Source organism: Stegodyphus dumicola, chromosome 8 (assembly GCF_044657685.1).
Source record: "Stegodyphus dumicola isolate Sdum_Otavi_A_Nest chromosome 8, ASM4465768v1".
Taxonomy (NCBI): domain Eukaryota; kingdom Metazoa; phylum Arthropoda; class Arachnida; order Araneae; family Eresidae; genus Stegodyphus; species Stegodyphus dumicola.
The window spans coordinates 33446953-33465862 of record NC_140775.1 but is presented as its reverse complement, the minus strand read 5'-3'; the positions used below and the strand labels follow the sequence as shown (position 1 = coordinate 33465862).

The window sequence follows — 18910 nt, the reverse complement described above, 5'->3', positions numbered from 1 at the left end:
TACTCCGAATCTAGTATAAGACGGTGGCGGAAAAAATTGTGACTTACAGAGCGGTCGCATGGGGAGCACATGTGGACGCCACCCTTCGATTTAATAGCAGAAAGGGGGAAGCGGCACTCATAAAAGTCACAAGGCTGCGCAGTACGCACACTATGGGTACCATGGGGTCAGAGTTACGATCATGGCGAATATAAGTAACACTATCCATAAATCCCTTACCACCCCGCTGATAATAATCTACGAAACTACACACATTTCTCTTGTGACAACAGCACCAAACTTGCCTGACTGCCTCTTCACAGACGGATCGAAAACATCAGTAGGCACTGGTTGTGCTTATTGTCTCGTTCTGGACGGAGACGTAATACACATATGGAAAGAAAGCTGGCACAGCAGAACTCTCTGTTCCAATCTGGACTTCTAGCCATCAGCACAGCAATCACATACTGTGACGAAAATGCTGGAGTCACTAGACGGATCTACACGGATTCGGCGTCCAGCTTGGCAGCAATAGCGGGAGACAGCTCCCGCAACCCAATTGTGCAAAGAATTAGAAAGCAACTTCTTCAAATTCTAGAACGAAATAAGCCAAGGCTCAGTTGGGTTCCAGAGCACAGCAGAATAAATGGAAATGAGAAGGTCGATGCAGCGGCAAAAGAGGCGGAGAACTCCACAGAAATCAGGGAGGATGCCCCTTTATTGCCAATCTGATATATTAAAAAAAGACATGGGAGCAATTGATCTCACAGTGGCAATAGCGGTGGAATCAGGGCGCCAAACGCGTCGACGGGTCTACAGATTTATCCCAAAAGTATCAACAGAAATGCATACTCAAAATTATTACTTGACACAATCTCTAACGTGACATGGCGCATTCCTCGCATACAAATGTCTCTTTGCCTTTCGTGGCAGTGACAACTGCGAGTATGGTAACGAAGACGACTCTGATCATTTCCTATTCTCCTGTCTTCTCAGGTCTTCATATTGGGTCAAAAAGCCAACTGACAGTTTCTGGCCGCAATATTCAGAATATTAAGACGAACAGGTCAGCACATCGAAAATTCAAAGCTGTGATAGACAGCTGTGCAATAATGTACACTGTGAAAAAACAAAACGAGACAGTTCTATATCTCCCGTTCTACTGGGCCGATTGACGAAATTCAAGTTGCGTTTTTCATGTCTCGAAAGCGCGACTTAGGATATATATTACATTTATATATACCATTGCTATTTATATATACCATTGCTCTGATATAGGTATTTTGGCACAAAATTGGACTTTCTCTGAAATAACATGCCAATTTTTTTTCCATATTTCGATTCAACAACTCAAATTATGCCAAACTGCCGAGTTTTGTAAAAATTGGAAGAGTAGTTTAAAAAAAATTAGTTCTCAAAATTTTAGCTCCTCAATGTTAATTGAATTTGATATATATTTATGAATATCTCTTTTTTTATTAAACCTACTTGATTCCTTGTTCCAAAATTCGAAACTTACGCTTAATCCAATTATAATTCGCACATTTTTTATGATTTATTTTTAAAATTTTTATTTTAAAATATTTTTTAAAAATTTTTTGAAAAAAAAATTATATTATAACCTAAAAATTTTTTAACATCATTTTAAAGTAGATGTACTTTTAGGCACACCTGAATTAAAGTTTTTTATTAAAAATTTTCTACGATATGCATGAATTTACATACTGCAGCGTTTTGAAATTTGGCATCTTTTTTTTTTTTTTTTTTTTTTTTTTTTTCCAGCGATAATAACGCTAAATGACAATACGCACTTTGTTAAAATTATTTGAAAGTATGAACAATGACTTTTTTTCCGCTCGCCTGCAATGAAAAAAAGAAAAGGAAAATAGCTTTCTATAAATTAAGAAGTTTGCCAAGTAAATTATTCTTGGCAAAAACTGAAAAAATACACCAAGATAAATTTTTGAATTTCTTCGTAAATTTTGCACCAAATTTTACAAAATTTAATAATTAGGCCTAATTTCAGTAGTAGAATCAAAATATTGAAAATAACTGGCATGTCATTGTGTCAAAATACCTATGTTACCTATGTTACCCCACCAGCGGCCGAGCGGTTAAGTCGCTGAATACTGGTAGTTCGGTCCGAGGTTCGAATCCCGCGAACGGGATGGCTGCATGGGCGTTTTCGTGGTTTTCCCCATGTGTAATGTGTATACGAGTCAGTTCTCCTTAGAAAGTCCTCCACGAAGGCATCCATCCCCTTAGGCAGATAACCCTCGAGGCTCTGTCATAATCACACACACACACCTATGTTAGAATGATTGCTATATACAACTCTAATATACATCCTAACTCTAATATACATATTTCCACTTTCAAGAAATAAAAAATGGAATTTGAATTTCGTCAGTTGGCTCGGTAGAACGGAAGATATAGATTGCACAATGTACATGACATAGAATAGAAACCGTTGAGATAATGCCAGTAATAGTAACTAATCCCTCAAATGCCAGTTCTACAGCACAGTATCTGCCAATGGCACTCTCTAAGGTAGCCACCTAGAGATAGTCTTGGTTTCGAAATGTAAGTACAACGCTGGGTACTGTTGCAAGGCAATCAGTAAAAATAAGATCTGTAAAGAAAATGTTTGCTGCGAATATATATTTCTTCAAAATATATATTTCTTTCTTGTAACTGTGCCCATGTAATATATTTTATCTAGTTCAAATTGCAAGGCAAGCACTCTGTGTACATATATTTCAAGAGCCTTGTAACAGTGCCGATGTAACTTAGTGTATATAGATCAAGTAAATACATTTGCTTTGGTATTAAATTCCGTATGGATAAATAAAGATTTATCTGGGTCGGAAGCAACTCAACGGTTTAAACCTTATTATATTATTACTTTAGCGTGGTGTTTCCTCAATATTTATTTATTTTTTGACAATTATATTATAATTCTAAAGTAAATGTTAGTAATATATTGTAATATAATATAAATATTAGTAATCTATTTCTAGCATTTGAAAAGTTATACTTGATGTTACTGATGGCTCAGAGTACTAATTTAAGGCAGACATGGGTTCAAAATAGCTATAAGAAATTGAAATATTTGTCTAGCCTTGCTGGATCAAAATGCTCAATTAAAAAAGTAAATTAAAGTTTTCAAGTAACTTTGATTTAAAAAAAATGACGTGGTTGATTTAAAACAATGAAAAACTTGTTTGTTGCAAAGAATTACATTAATAATTTTAAAACAAACTGTGTAAAGTAAATATTTCAGCATTTAAAGCATATTATGTAAATAACTTTTTTAACCTAGAGTTAATTAAATTTAATAAGAATAATTTTTATTTTCTCTTCAATTTTTAGTATGTTATAAAGAAAGCTGTAATTTTATCATTAGATAAGGGCAGCAATTGCGGGAAAAATAGCAAAATTTCACGAAATTATTTTTCATGCCTAATAATATTGCAAAACTTATTTTGTGGTCGAAGATTTACATTAATGTTTCGGAAGAAGGATGTGTACCTCGATTGAAGCAATAACAAACTAATGATAATGAAAATTAAAATATGCACAAAAATGATCATATGTGTTTTAACAAAATATCACAAAATATTTAATGTAAAAATGTGGTTCTAGTCTCATACTTGTAAAGAAAAATAGGCCAAAAGTTAAAAAACAGTGTAAGCTACTATGATCATCTAAATTTTCACATAATTTATTAATGGAAAAAAGATTCCTTAAGGTTGTATGGCTTGTTTACCTCATTGAATAAGTAATAAACACATTAAATACTTCAATGTTTACTTCATTCATAAAACTTACCTTTTTTGCTCGCGAAATATAATTAGTACATTTTTTAAGACATAAAAAACATTCTTTTTGCTCGGCCACATCACATTAGTCGAAAAATTAAAAATTGAATCATGCAAGATCATTTTTAAGTAAGGTATGCTCAAATTTATTAGTACATAATATTCAAATGATAAAGCAATCTACATGAAGAAACTTTAAAAAGCATTTTTAAACTGTAATAAAAAAAAAAAAAAAACAAATTTTCAAAAATACAGTTTCAGTAGAATGCAAAAACTATATTTGTGCATCTGATGTAAACACACCGAGCCAAATTATCAAGTCTGAAATCGTCACTTTTTAGTCTTTAAGCACATTGCTTTTTAGGATAAGAGTAAAGATGGAAAATCAATTTCACGCACAGAAACTCCCTTTCAGTACTAGTCAGCTATCAGCAAAGTTCTCTCAAACATTAGATATGATTACACGTGCATGGCTTTAGTGGTATTTGCTTTCATATTCACAGTCAGTGCTGGTATTTTATTATTTATTACTAATTTCTAATCAGTAAAACATAGTAAAATTTTTAATATAGTAAATTATATACTGCATTACTACATCCACGAAGACCATAACACATACATCGCACAACATTAACTAGAAAGGCGCCATATTGCTCGTTTGGGAAACTTTTTTTGAGAGCGGAGGAGAGAGGGGGGGAAGTTTTTTCCACACGTCAGCGTTAACACGGAGAAAAAAGTTTTGCGATTGTGAATGAACTTGGTCGCGTTAAAGAGATAGTTCATACCGGTGTTTATTTGTAATATCAGAAATGTAAGTACGTATGTGTGTGTGTATTCAGAGAACCAGCTCCCTAAGATGACCGCCTCTGAAAAAAACCAGTATTTCTGAAAACATAAGTATAGCTTGGTATTGAATATTCCCTATGTAAGGCGACCATTCACAAAGAAAAATCTGCAAGTGTGGCTGGTCGCTTTAGAGAGATTCATATCGTAGATGTAACCTCTCTAAGACGACCACCTCTAAAAGATAAACGTATTTCTGAGAACTTGAGTATATATTGGCGTTGAGCATCATATCTCTAAAGCGACCACTTGCGTTTTTATTTGCGGCTGATTATGCGTTTTCATTGATGCGTTTAACAAGATGCGTTTTTATTTGCGGCTGGTCGCCTTAGAGAGACCTCGCTGTGTGTGATGTATATGATTACTGTTGTTGTTTCAAAAAAAATTAATCAAATAAATAAGCATATTTATTAAAAATCCTCTCTAAAACGACCACCTGCGTTTCCAGGTCACTCTGATGGTCTTAATGAGATCATATTTTCATTCTGTTAATTTTATTGTTTACAAAAAGTCTATTAACGTCAGATAGAAAATTAGCATAAACCCATATAAACCAACAGAAGATTTATTATTGTATTGATACCAGTAAGAAAACCAGTAAAAGTCAATATAAACCAATACAAACCAGTAGAAAGTGAGGTATTTTTAGCAGGGATTGTAATGAATTTCTTGCATAAATTCTAATGAAAAGCAGCATCAAATTTATTTACATCGTAAAAAATTTGACCTTTATAATAAAAATTAAGAAAAGTGCTAAAATAATACGAAATTCGCTTATTCAGTATTCGCAGAAAGATATATATATGCAAAAACTTAAAATTTTCGCGAAATTCGCGCCACGGTGAAGTTAATGTTCTAGTTTTAACGTATATATAAACTGCATATTTAATTAATGATTTGTTAAGTAAAATATTAATTATGAAATAAAATTAAAAATTAATACATCGTTAGCAATTACAGATTTACAATTCAACATTATTTTATCGAAACATTAAGAAAGATAGCTCTAGTAACATACAGTTTGTTCCTCCCCCAGGCACTAAGGCTATTACTCCTCGAAAATGCTTTTCATAATTAAAATATATATATATAATTCTTACTGAAAACAACTTCTGCCTCTATGAAAACTGTCTAAATTTTCAATAAAAATATAAATTTATAGGAAGCTATAAAATTAACTTACCCACGCATTTCCTTTGGTTCGGATCATAACGCATCATGAGCGGGCATCTAAAATCGCATTCATAACCACCAATGGTGTTCCTACACTCTTCATCAGGCTTGGTACAATCATCTAGTTTCTCCAGACATTCATCTACGTCTTTAGATGCAACATAAACATAAACAGAAGGACGAGACACACATAGCAGGGGATAAAAAGACAACCCATTAAGTGACCCACGAGTACAAATACAAATGACCGTCACAAAACACGAAACATACATAAGGAACTAGTAACAGAAAAGCGACCTATGCTACAATAACATTAACTTTAGGTAGTACCAAAAACACGTTTTTAAAATTTCTGACCAAACACAAAGTAATATAAATCAGTCTTTAATTATTTTTAGCTTTTAAATTCTAATCAATTTCGAAACTTATTTTTAAATAACATGCAAAGGAAGCATTGTTTAGTTTATTAGAAATTCGTTTTTACATTAAAATTATCCTCTAATCTTGTTTTTGACACCTATGACAGCTCGTTCTGGGAATAGATATGCAGTCACTCCAAATTTTTATGCAAAGAAGAGTTGATTGTTAAAAGATTAGGGACAAAAGATTCATGATAGTAGTTATTTTCTCTTAGCATATCCTAAACACAGTCATGAAATCTTATTGTCAATCGTTAAGGAATCCTTCCTCCCTTGATTTATCTGTTCAGAAAATGACTTTAATAAAATGGCTTCGCATTCAATCTTCCACAAGCTTTACCTCTCCAACAAACTAATTTGACTTCAGCCAATATTACGTGTTTATAAACCCCTTCTTTCCCTAAATGACAACCTTAAATTTAATTGTAAAGTACTCAATAAATTTAATTTCAAAGATACAATTTATCTGAAACCCAATTCTGTTTACGTATACCAAATTACATCATTCACTCTATTTTGATGTTAAAAAAAAAAAAAAAAAAAAAAAAAAAAAAAAAATTCTGTTTGCACTTAACGCATTCCCTATCCTTACTGGTTGTTCTTCACAATCTTTGTTTACTCAAGAACTTATTTATTTTAAATCTGTTGCCGTTGACAAAGATTTTCCTCCTTTCCAATTAATTTTTTCCTGTACATGAAGAAAGAGTTTTTAAATAAAATTCTATATGTTTAAATAAAATTCTATAAATTCATATTAATATTCTTGTCATATAATTTTTCCTTTTTATTAATCACAGAAACGTGCGGAATCTCTGCATTTCCTAAGTTATTCAGCACAATCTTCTGTTGCTAAACAATGAATTATAAAAATCATTGTCATTGCCCAGTCTTCGGAAATCTTATCTCTTGCTTTCATTATTAAGGACTTTATAACATTTAAAATTTTTCCCTAAGAGAAAAGATTTTTTGTCAAAAGAGGAGAAATTTACAAAACTTTTATGGTTAATAGTTACCCATTTGATGATGATGTTAATTTTATTTTCTTCCACTAAAATTATGCAGAAAATGGAGAAAGCCTTTTGCGACATAATTTACAACTAGCTATATTTCAGAGACCCTAGACTATATTTTGCAAACTTTTCAGAAGTCTATATTATTACTGTATCACGAACCAGATTAGAAATTACAGAAGAGAAAATTATTTACCGTCACATTTTTCCTCTTGCCTGTTCCATTTGAATCCTGCTGGGCAATCTTGCCTTTTGTTCGATCGTGGCACACACTGGTAACTACCGTACAAATTCTGACAGATTTCAACAGCGTCGTTACATTCATTGATGCCTTCTGCACATTCATCGACATCTGCAATTTCGAGGAAAAAATGGAGGAATGTAAGCTGAATTTTCAAAAAATAAAATATACAAATTTGATTAAATTAATAGTGGAATTTTGTGCTGTCATAACAGTGGCTAGTGTATGAATGCGATGGAGAATTTTTGCCGTAAGTATAAGCAAGTCCAATGATCCGTAACATTCCTTCCAGTCTAAAATTCCCTAAGACTCTATTCAGACAGTAGTATAAAAGTCGTAACTGGTTTAAGTCGAGCTTCGTTGCTGGGTAACCTTGCTACGTCATATAAACTAGTTTAGGGGTTTGGGCATAAAGTTCGAAGTTTTCAACCTTATTCTGACTTGATATAAGAATCGATCTCTCAGAGCGGATGCGGGAAACCTATTGAGCGAGAAAAAATAAAGGAAAGCTGTTGTTGCTTAATAAATAACTTACAGGTTCCCCCCCCCCTCAAAAAAAAAAAACTGAGACGGCACACTTTAACACACCACCACTTTATTGTTCACACCTGCTATATACAAATTAACAAGGCAACAGAAAATTAAGAAATTTACAGAAAATTAAATGCATCTGCGCATGCGCACAGCGATTTCTCCTTTTCGTCTGCCGAGTCTCTAGGAGGGGGGCAAGAACCCCCTCCTCTTAAAAGGCGGTTGCCATCTGTTTGCCACATTTCTCCCACCACACTCAAAACATAAATCTTACATCAATATAAATCAGGGTTATACAACAAAGAAAATTGCTTAGTACTTAAATCATATTACTTGAAAACAAAATTAATACTGAGGAGTAATAATCCAGCAATAATAATAGCACAACAAAATAAATCATAATAACTCAGACATGAATTATATTACTCATGATTTTACAACTGTACCACTACTGGTGGTGAAAGGAATTTGATCATCTTGAGTATTATCTACTATATTATCCAGTTCCAATCTATACAATCTCTGTAACTCAAGAACCCTGAATTATTACATTTTACAAGAGCAACTCTTATGTTGCCATCTCGACCAGGGATCACTCTAACGCGTGCTAAATTCCAATATACACGGTTTTTGTTTTGATCCTCCAACAAGACAATTTCTCCTACAGAGAGAGATTTATTTTTGTAATTTATTATAGACTGCTGCCTTAACTGCGCCCTAGATACTCACAGCGAAATCTCACTCTTAACAATTCCCTCATTCTCTGGAGATACTTCGCTCTTCTACTCAATTTTTCTTTCTCCACACTGTCAATATCAGGTACAACTGACTGTGGAGTTTCATGCAGAAATTTTTCCGGAGTTAAAGGCAAGGGATATTCAATATCGTCAGACCACGTACGCAAGTGTCTTGAGTTGACAATTCTTTCACAATCCCACAAGAAGGTGAGTAACTTACCAAGAGAAGCACGACCTAAAGTTTTTCTCAATATTTGTTTTACAATTTGTATTAAACGCTCCCACCATTCACACCACCAGGCGGCGGATGGAGGATTAAATTTCCATTGTATTCTTTTTTCAGCAGTGTTAGAGCAGAGGCAGTCCTAATCAATGGTTTGCAAAACTCTCTCTGCACCCACAAAATTTGTCCCATTATCAGAATATATGGTTGAGAGGTGTCTACGACGTGTGATAAAACGCCTTAAAGCCTGAAAAAATGATTCAGTTTGTAACGTTGCGCGCCTCCAACTTGCACGCAACCAAGGGGTGACTGTGGAAACTGGATAAAATACAGAGTCTTGTAAAGGGTTTAAGTCCCTTTTTATTCAACGTAATAAATTACAATTGCGTGCTCTTGACGCTTACAGACGGCGCCATCTCGGCGGTCAAATAAAAATAATAACCTGAAAAGAACTTAAAGACAAGACTCTAACTACGAGGCTCTCTAAAATAACTAACTCACCGCGTTTTACAATACCGCTGCTAATTCAGCAGACTTGAAGCTCACTTGAACGATTAACACTACTTCCCGCCAAGCACATAGGCCGAAACGCGGGGTTCTTCAATTTCTCGCTAACTACCTCCGCGCTCGTGAAGTAAGAATATCACACACCGAACTCGTTTCCTTCCTATTTAAATCCGAATACTTCCGCTGATAATTTGAATCCTTGCGCGTTCTACTCAAATTTACATATTCTGGCATTGGCAGTTCCAGGGGAAAGTAAGGCTTGACAGGAAAGATAGTTTAAACTTAAAATAAATGTTAGTTAAAATAAATATAAACCCTACATTTGCCGCTGCCAGAATTTGGAAAACTTGGAAACAGGTCCTACAAACGACCTGTTGTAAGTTTCTCTAATTCTGAACTAACTGGCGAGAACCTCGTTTACACAAAAAAATCTTATGTAACAAATTGTATACTAAAATTCTGTTGATCGTTATAAAGCTCTCTTCTTACAGCAACTTTTCCTGGACTTCATCAATCAATCTTGGTCTTTCCTTCCAGCATCTGGAAGGAATAAGTATCAGTATCTTTCTACATACATTATAATTTACACTTTCTTGACAAAATAAATTTTTGTTTTTAACGATTCGTTTTTCTTAGTTATTGCTTACTTCACATTCATTCAATTTTTCAAGCATTAATTTAACTTTACCCTGGCTCTCCACCATGTGTGGTGTCAAACGGGAATATTCGTGTTTTAGTCTTACAACACTTCCCCTAACCACCATGATTTGTTAGAATTCAACGACCAAATAGACACACCTTACTCGACATTCTACAACTCAATGAGCTACTTTAATATTCTTAAAAATTCAAATGTAGGTGGAGAACCCTACAAAACACATTCATTCTAACTTCCCCCTCATTCATCTTTAAACATGCAGGCTTTCGCTCTAAAGCATGACTTTATCTACAATTTAATACTTAAATTTTGACTTCATTGCTTTTAAGCATTCACTTTTAGCATCTACAATTTTATGCTTCTAGACTAAATTCTACTTTTACCTAACATTCAAGTATTTACGTACATTTACAAAATTTTAATACATAGGATTTTTACAATTTACCATAAAATGCATAAGAGAAAATAAATTTTTACTTTACTCAATCTTCGCCAAGCTGGCGGCACTGAAACTAAAATTCTTATTAATACAAGAATACGAAGTTATTTTTATCTTCGGCCAAATTTTTGCTTTAACATAACAGAATTAGTCTTTCGACCAACAGAAAATGCTTGTTTTTAGCTTTTACACTTAAAGAAAATAATACTTTTGCCTTAGCTAAATAAAGTAAAACAAAACTAAGTCTCAACCGAGACATATTGACTTTCGTCAAAACATAGAACTTCGTACTTATGCATAACATTTCGGAACAAAAGAGAAAAAAATTTATAGAAGGTTTTAACTTATCTTTGAGTTTTGGATGCTTGAAACTCCGTCATTCGTTTTTGGCAATATTGGTCCCAAGTTAGAGGTTTCATGGATGTTAATCTTCTCCTTATTGATCTCCGAGTGTCGTCCACATTGCCTTTTCTTTTGCGTCCTCTACATGCTGGCCTCTTGGCGGAGTAATCGTCTGGTTGTTGGCATTTCCGTTTTTCCCTGGGACGGCTGGTCTTGACGTCCTCCGGTCTGGAGTCCTTCTTGAATTTCTTTTGTTCCTCGTATTTTTGTGCCTCCTGTTGCCGTTTCAGTTTCCGGAACGGCGGCATTGCTGGCACCTGACTCTGTGGCCGTGTGCGCGTTCTCCTTGATGTATAATTTTTCCTGCAATCCTTTGTAGGTGGTGTTTTCCTCTTTACCACGGTTTCTTTACCCGGTGCATCTGTATTTTTGTTTTTCTTAAACGCTGGAGTTTGAAAATTATTTTTTCTTTTTGATACCGACGTCCGGGTTGTAGAAGTGCTAGGTCTCTCTTCAGTTCTCTGTTTCTTGGGTGGTGGAATAGTTGTTGTCTCTGGACCGTCTATTTCGTTTAGACTTGAGTCCTGCAAGAAACTTTTAAGGATTTCAAAATCATTTGGATTATAGTATTTTTTCACCTGGTCGGGACTTGCTTTACAGATTTCCCCTCTCTCGTTCTTAAGATATAAGACTACTCCTTTGATTTCCTGAATTACATAGGGGCCTTCAAACTTTGCCGTAAAATTGTCTGGGGCACTTGATAAAGAAAATTTCCGCTTCAATACTTTATCCCCAACTTTAAAATCTGCTTCACGGCGTTTTCTATCCTAATATATTTTCTGCCTATTTCTTGCCGTATCCGAGGTTTTAAGCGCCTGATCAATTAGCTTTTGCACATCTTTTTGTTTAAACTCCTGATCTCTTTGTTGCACAAAGAATAATTTATCTAAAGGTGTAATTAATTTTCGGCCTAAGAATAATTCTGCTGGAGTTTTTCCCGTAGTATCATGATTTGCCGTTCTTAAAGCATAAGCTAATTCATTTATGTAGCCATCCCAGCGCTTGTGATGTGTGCTCACGTAACTGCGAATTATTTTTACTATGTTTTTATTAACTCTTTCTGCTATGTTAGCCTGTGGTCTATACGGAACCATTTTGATATGGCGTATGCCAAGTCCATTGCATATGTTTTCAAATATTTGACTAATGAATTGTTTTCCGTTATCGCTAATGACTTTTATCGGTGCACCGTATTTTAAAATGTATCTGTGTAAGAATGCATCTGCGACTGTTTTGGCTGACGCGCGTTTAAGTGGAACAATTTCTGTCCATTTTGAAAAATGATCTACTATTACTAAAAGAAAACGATTTTTATTTAACTCGCTCTGGGGGAAGGGACCAAGAAGATCTATGCCTAAAATTTCATTCGGAAATGTAGCGCGAATGCTATTTAAGTACCCGGCCGGGCTGTAATTAATATCATTTATTAACTGACATTGATTGCAGGACCTGACATACGCCGTTACTATTTTGTATAATTGCGGGAAATATACCGCCTCGCGTACCCTTTTTAGTCTTTCTGACCCCTAGGTGGTCCGCTGTTTTTGCTTCGTGCAACTCCTTCAAAATGCTTAATCGAAGCGAGGCTGGGATGACTGGCTTATACTCAAGATTTTCGTTTGTTGTTTTCGTATAAAATAATAAATTATCTATTATTTCATAGTTTTTTGCTCTATTTCTTATCACATCGATATCTGTATGCTCAAAGCTTTCGGGGTCTTTCAAATAAGCATAGATATTTCCAAATTCAGGATCAGCTTTCAGTTCAGTAATGACCGTATCTCTAGAATCTAAAATTTTTGAAGTCAACACAGCGCATTTAAGTTCATTTCCTTCATCGTCCAGTTTTATACGAGAAAGTGCGTCAGCTACATTGTTTTCCTTACCCGGTTTATACTTTATTGTAATATTATATTCTTGGAGTTTTAAAGCCCATCTTATTAACCTGGGCGTTAGGTTTTTCCCCGAGTAAAGTCTACCAACAGCCGCATGATCCGAAAAGACTGTTACTGGCGATTTGCCGAAAGAAACTCGAAATTTGTGTACAGCCATTAATACGGCTAATGTTTCTCTTTCTGTAGCTGTATAATTCCTTTGTGTCTGATTCAATGTTTTACTAAAAAATGCCAGCGGATGGTTATTTTGCATAAGAACCGCACCCACCGCATAGTCTGACGCATCTGCTGCAATTTCCAGGTTTTCGTCCCCCTCCGGGAATTTTAAAACAGGGGCATTAATAAGCGCTTCTTTTAATCTTTCAAAAGCTGTGTTAGCTTCCGCTGTCCACGTAAATTTAACCTTTTTTCTTTTGATTACTAAGAGTGGTTCAACAATATTAGCGAAATCTTTTATGAAAGATCGATAGTAAGAACATAACCCAAGGAACGAAGAAAGTTTCTTGGCGGTGTTGGGCGTTGGGAAATTCTTAATAGCTTTTATTTTTGAATCTTGCGTTTCTATACCCTTTTGCGAAATTTTATAACCGAGATATTTAAGTTCTTTAGTTGCGAACTTGCATTTTGAGGCGTTAATTGTAAGATCGGCCTCTTTTAATAATTTAAAAACTTGTTCTAGATCATTTATGTGTTGTTCTAACGTACTACTCGTTATAATTATATCATCTAGATAAATTAAAGTTGACTTTCCTAGGACAGGCTTTAGAACAATGTCCATAGCTCTCTGGAATGTTGATGGGGCCCCACACAACCCAAAAGGCATGCGTAAAAATGCATAAGTGCCCGATTTTGTTATAAACGCGGTTTTATGTATATCTTCGGGTCTCATAGCTATTTGATAGTAGCCAGACGTTAAGTCCAAAGTAGATATATATCTTGTCGATTTGATCTGTCTAATGATCTCGTCTATAACCGGCAAAGGGTAAACTGGAAATTTGGAAATACTATTTAGTTTTCTGTAATCAATAGCAAACCTCCAAGCCCTTTTATCCGAAGGAGGAAACTCGTTCGTTTTCCTACATAGTACGACTGGACTCGCGTACTCACTATTTATGGGCGTTATTATTTTATTCTTTAACATCTCCTGAATATGTTCTTCGATGATTACGTCTTTTTGTTTGTCATAACGATAAGGTTTAGTCCTACACGGTTTTTCGGCATTTAATTGAATCTTATGCGTTACTATTTGGCAGTTTCCTGGTTTTTCTGAAAACAAATGAGAAAAATTACTCACCACTTGCTGTATTGCTTTACTTTCATGGTCATTCAGATAGCTAAGGTCCAATTGCGGTGTCTCCACAGGTTCCACCACCCTCTGGTCCATCTCCAACACCACAGAACTATCTTGAAAATTTAATTTGGCCCTCGCGGCCCTTAAAAACTCCATACCTAAAATAAGAGAATGTTGCAGATCTTTCACCACAAAAATTAATACTTTGAGACTTTCCTCTTTTACCTGTAAGTTTAATGATAATTTCCCGATGCAGTGACATGTTTTTCCTTGCGCCGCTATAATTTCCGTATTTTTGGTTTTAAATAATCGTACCCTATAAAAATTCTTTTTGAAGAAATTTTCACTCATAAAATTTCCTTCTGCTCCTGTATCAATGAGGGCTTCTACTGGTACATCGCCAACCAGGACTTGTATAATTGGTAGCTGTGAGTTTTTTACGATGACCGTATTTAAATGTCTATTTGAGGGTTTTTTTAAAACTTCCGGGGTCTGGACCCTCCCTTTCACAGGCCCCTCTAGTCGTTTAAAGCTTTTCTTTCAATCTGTGTCTTAAGGTACGCGGATGCTTATTTTCAAATTTTCTTTTTGGGCCTTGACCTTCGAGTTTCGATGCGTTAGCTTGATAGTTCTTTCCCCCATATGAGCGATTTCCATTTCTGGTTTCCTCCTTCCTTCGGGTATGTTGAGAATATGTTTCCCCTCTCGCTTTTTCCGCTATTCTGCGATTTTGAAACTTCACCGCCAATTCGAAAAGTTCCTGCAATGTGCTTGGGTTTCTAATTTCAAAGTAGTCTTGAACAGCGGGTAACAATCTTGGTAATATTATTTCAATTATCTCCGCATCGGGTTTCTTCCCATACAGCATATCCGTTAGCTTGATTTTTCGTAGAATAAAGTCCGTCAATTCTGCTATATCCCGTTGATAGAAACTATATAGTTCGGCTTCCAGCCGTGCGCGATCTTTCACTATGGGGAAGGCCTTTACTAACGATTTTTTGAAATTTTCAAATGTATACGTCTGGCTTCCAAATTCCCCTAATAAAAATTTGCCTATGTTTTTCCACCATACCGCGGCCTGTCCTCTTAGTGCTGATGTGGCGATGGCAACTTTTTGTCTTTCAGGCACAGGGTAGAGCTGAAAGTGGTTTTCTAGACCTTCTAGAAATACCGCCACCGATTTTTTTCCGTCGAAATGGACGTTTGGCTTGATTGATGCTCTCAAAGTCTGGACCAGGTATCCAAATCCTTCTAACTGGCTTGTCATTTCTTGGTGTTGTCCAGCGGCTTCCATCCAATTTTCGGCCATTTCAGTTCGATAATTGTTCGGGCGCCAATGTAACGTTGCGCGCTATCATCTTGCACGCAACCAAGGGGTGACTGTGGAAACTGGATAAAATACAGAGTCTTGTAAAGGGTTTAAGTCCCTTTTTATTCAACGTAATAAATTACAATTGCGTGCTCTTGACGCTTACAGACGGCGCCATCTCGGCGGTCAAATAAAAATAATAACCTGAAAAGAACTTAAAGACAAGACTAACTACGAGGCTCTCTAAAATAACTAACTCACCGCGTTTTACAATACCGCTGCTAATTCAGCAGACTTGAAGCTCACTTGAACGATTAACACTACTTCCCGCCAAGCACATAGGCCGAAACGCGGGGTTCTTCAATTTCTCGCTAACTACCTCCGCGCTCGTGAAGTAAGAATATCACACACCGAACTCGTTTCCTTCCTATTTAAATCCGAATACTTCCGCTGATAATTTGAATCCTTGCGCGTTCTACTCAAATTTACATATTCTGGCATTGGCAGTTCCAGGGGAAAGTAAGGCTTGACAGGAAAGATAGTTTAAACTTAAAATAAATGTTAGTTAAAATAAATATAAACCCTACAAGTTGATAATGAGGTAATCAATTCTATATGGATAGCACGATAAACCGCACAGGTGAAGAGCACAATATATGATTTTCGTCCATCCTTTAAATGCAAGGGTCCATCCAATGATTTCAAAAATGGCTGAATCACGAACCCTATCATTCGGTAAAATGCCTGGGACTATCTCACCTCTTTTTAGGCTTAAATCTCTGACATCTTACACTTTTTCTTATACAGTTTCTTATAGTTTTACGTGATTTTAAGATCCAGCATGTTTCTTTTAAATGCGATATCAAAAATGTAGTACCTGCATGCAATAACTCTTTGTGTGCACTTAATATCAATAATTTGACTGCTGGATGTCCAGAAGGTAATATGATGGGGAACTTAAAGCTGCTAGAGTCGTCACGGTAAGCAACATTAGACTTAGCTCTTATTAGACCCTGATTATCGACAAATAGTCTGATTCGTCTTAGCTTATCATCTGTTTCACCATTAAACGACTCTTTTTGTATTAATAACATTAAAGCTATTTATACCCTTTCTATTTCAGATACAGTCAAATCCTTAGAATGGTTGTTATTATTATTCTTACGTATATTATTATAAAATCTGAATATCCATGATAACATTCCTACAATTTTCTTAAATGATGAGAAATACTTATAGTACCATCCAAAACAAATGGCATTCTTTACCAAAGTAACAGTAACTGTCTTACGTATTTCTGAATTAACTAAATCCTTATCTGCTTCAACATTAGATTTAGGCCAATTTGCCTCATCCTCTAGTAACCAATCAGTTCACTCCCACAATTTTCTTTCTATTAATTGATCTCCATAACAACCTCTAGAAAGTATACCAGCAGGATTGAGACTACCAGGGTCATGTCACCATACAGTGGGGGAGGTCAAAAATCTGATTTCCTATACACGACTGAAAACGAATGCTTTCCAACGTTGATTTCACCGTATGCAACTTAAAGCCGTCGATGAGTCAAGTCAATCCAACAGTGAATACAAACTTCATGCAGGCAATATCATTAATAACTGAAAACAATAACCTATAACCAATATTACAACCAATATTAATCGATTCTAATCGAGGAACCGTAATAGATTTTAGAGGTGCTACTTTCGATCTTGCATGTACCAAACTAAACCTTTACCTTCTTGTCACTTTATACTCTTAAAAAGACGCATGCACCATACGCACTTTTATTACTGTCACAAAAGAGATATATACTCACAGCTTCATTAATAGATTTGAGACCTACCCATCTAGGTATTTGGATACTAGATAGCAAGTACAAAAGTTTACGCCAAAACCTAAATTTTTTGGTTAATTCATCGGGAGGAACATCGTCCCACTTAAGCCTTAAATTCCAAGTTTCCTGTAAAATTAATTTTGGAATCAACATTACAGAAGCCGTATGTCCTATAACGTCAAACACCTGCTGAGCTACTGCTAAAACTGTCTTTTAGTAACTGGGTTATCCAGTTTTATATCTTGACCTATTTTGCAAGCTAAGGTATCTTTATCTGTATGCCACACAAAGCCCAAAACAGACACATCTCCTTCTTTGGAGTAATCTTCCTCTGGTGCCATAGTTATTTGTGATTCATTTACAAACTTTCTCATTTCTATTTCTGAATTCATACCAGTCACACATTTATCTACGTAAAAGGATGTTTTCAAAATCTCCGCTGTATGAGTTAAGTTTTCAGGAACTACGCTCAAATGATGTTGTATTGTAGCGGACAATAAATACGGACTACACGTAATATCAAAAACTACCCTACTATGCCGATACAATTCAACTTGTTCTTGATTATCCATACTGAACCACATAAATCTCAAACAGTCTCGATCTTTTCCCCTTATAGATAATTGCAAGAACGCTTTTTCTATATCTGAAGTCACACCAACGTAATTCTTGCGAAACCGATTAAGAACCAAAGGTATAATTTCAATTAAATTTGGTCCAGTAGATAAACAATCGTTCAATGATCTGTAACCAGGCGAATGAGAACTTGCATTAAACACTGGACGTGCTACTATTTTCTTTCACAACCGCTCTATGAGGCAAATAATGGACACCCTTATATTTATTCTTATCCGGTACTTTTTCAATTATCCCGAGTGCTAACCAGTTCTGGAATGCATCTCCGTAAGCCTCAAAATTTCCCGTTGTCGTTAATTTTCTTTTAGTATTTACTACAAGATTCTTTTCTGCTATCACTTTGTTTTCGGGTAAAAGCGAGCTATCCGACACCCAAGGTAATGCTACTTCGTATCTCCCGTCTGAATTTACCGTAAGTCTCTTCAAAATATTTTGGCGTACCTTCCTGAAACCGAGTTTTGGATTTACAGACGGAAGGTTCATTAATACCCAAAACAATTAACTTCCAGAGATCACTGATACATTGACCTTTCACTAACAGAGAAGAAATTAAGAGGGATTCAGTATTTACCGTAGTTGGCTTACTGCCATTAAATTTACCCATAACAGTCCAGCCTTTTTTAACTGCGTATGCACCGCGCAGACGTCGCACGTAAGGGGAACAATTTTTTTCATTTAGCAACTTACCAGAAAAATCCACGCCAATTAATAGTTTTATCTCTTTATCGACATTACATGAACCATTTTCTAAATCAGTTAATTTAATACTATGTGACTTAAGTTCGCGTAACCATGAACCAGATGGGAGTTATTTAATTTCAGAACATATTTTGTTTTGACCAAGTACCTCTAATTTACACTTATATTTGCTATATATATTGCTTACTTTAATAACATAGTTTTCATACACATTTTCTGAAGTTTCAACTCCACCAAATAGAAATTTCTTAATTTTTGAC

The 18910-nt window shown here is 35.3% G+C and overlaps 1 protein-coding gene across 5 annotated transcripts in view; it reads right to left on the bottom strand.

Annotated features, from left to right (window-relative positions):
- The window catches only part of LOC118183484 (uncharacterized), a 201543-nt gene that overhangs the window by 138105 nt on the left and 44528 nt on the right, over positions 1-18910 (bottom strand). For 3 of the 5 annotated variants that reach the window (XM_085821728.1, XM_085821725.1, XM_085821726.1), the window contains exons 6-7: positions 7442-7597; positions 5827-5964 (exon numbers count right to left, since the gene is read on the bottom strand). In XM_085821728.1, coding sequence (XP_085677854.1) covers positions 5827-5964; positions 7442-7597 — 294 coding nt within the window. The remainder of the gene's footprint in view (positions 1-5826; positions 5965-7441; positions 7598-18910) is intronic. The other 2 variants (XM_085821727.1, XM_085821729.1) reach the window with 1 other exon arrangement.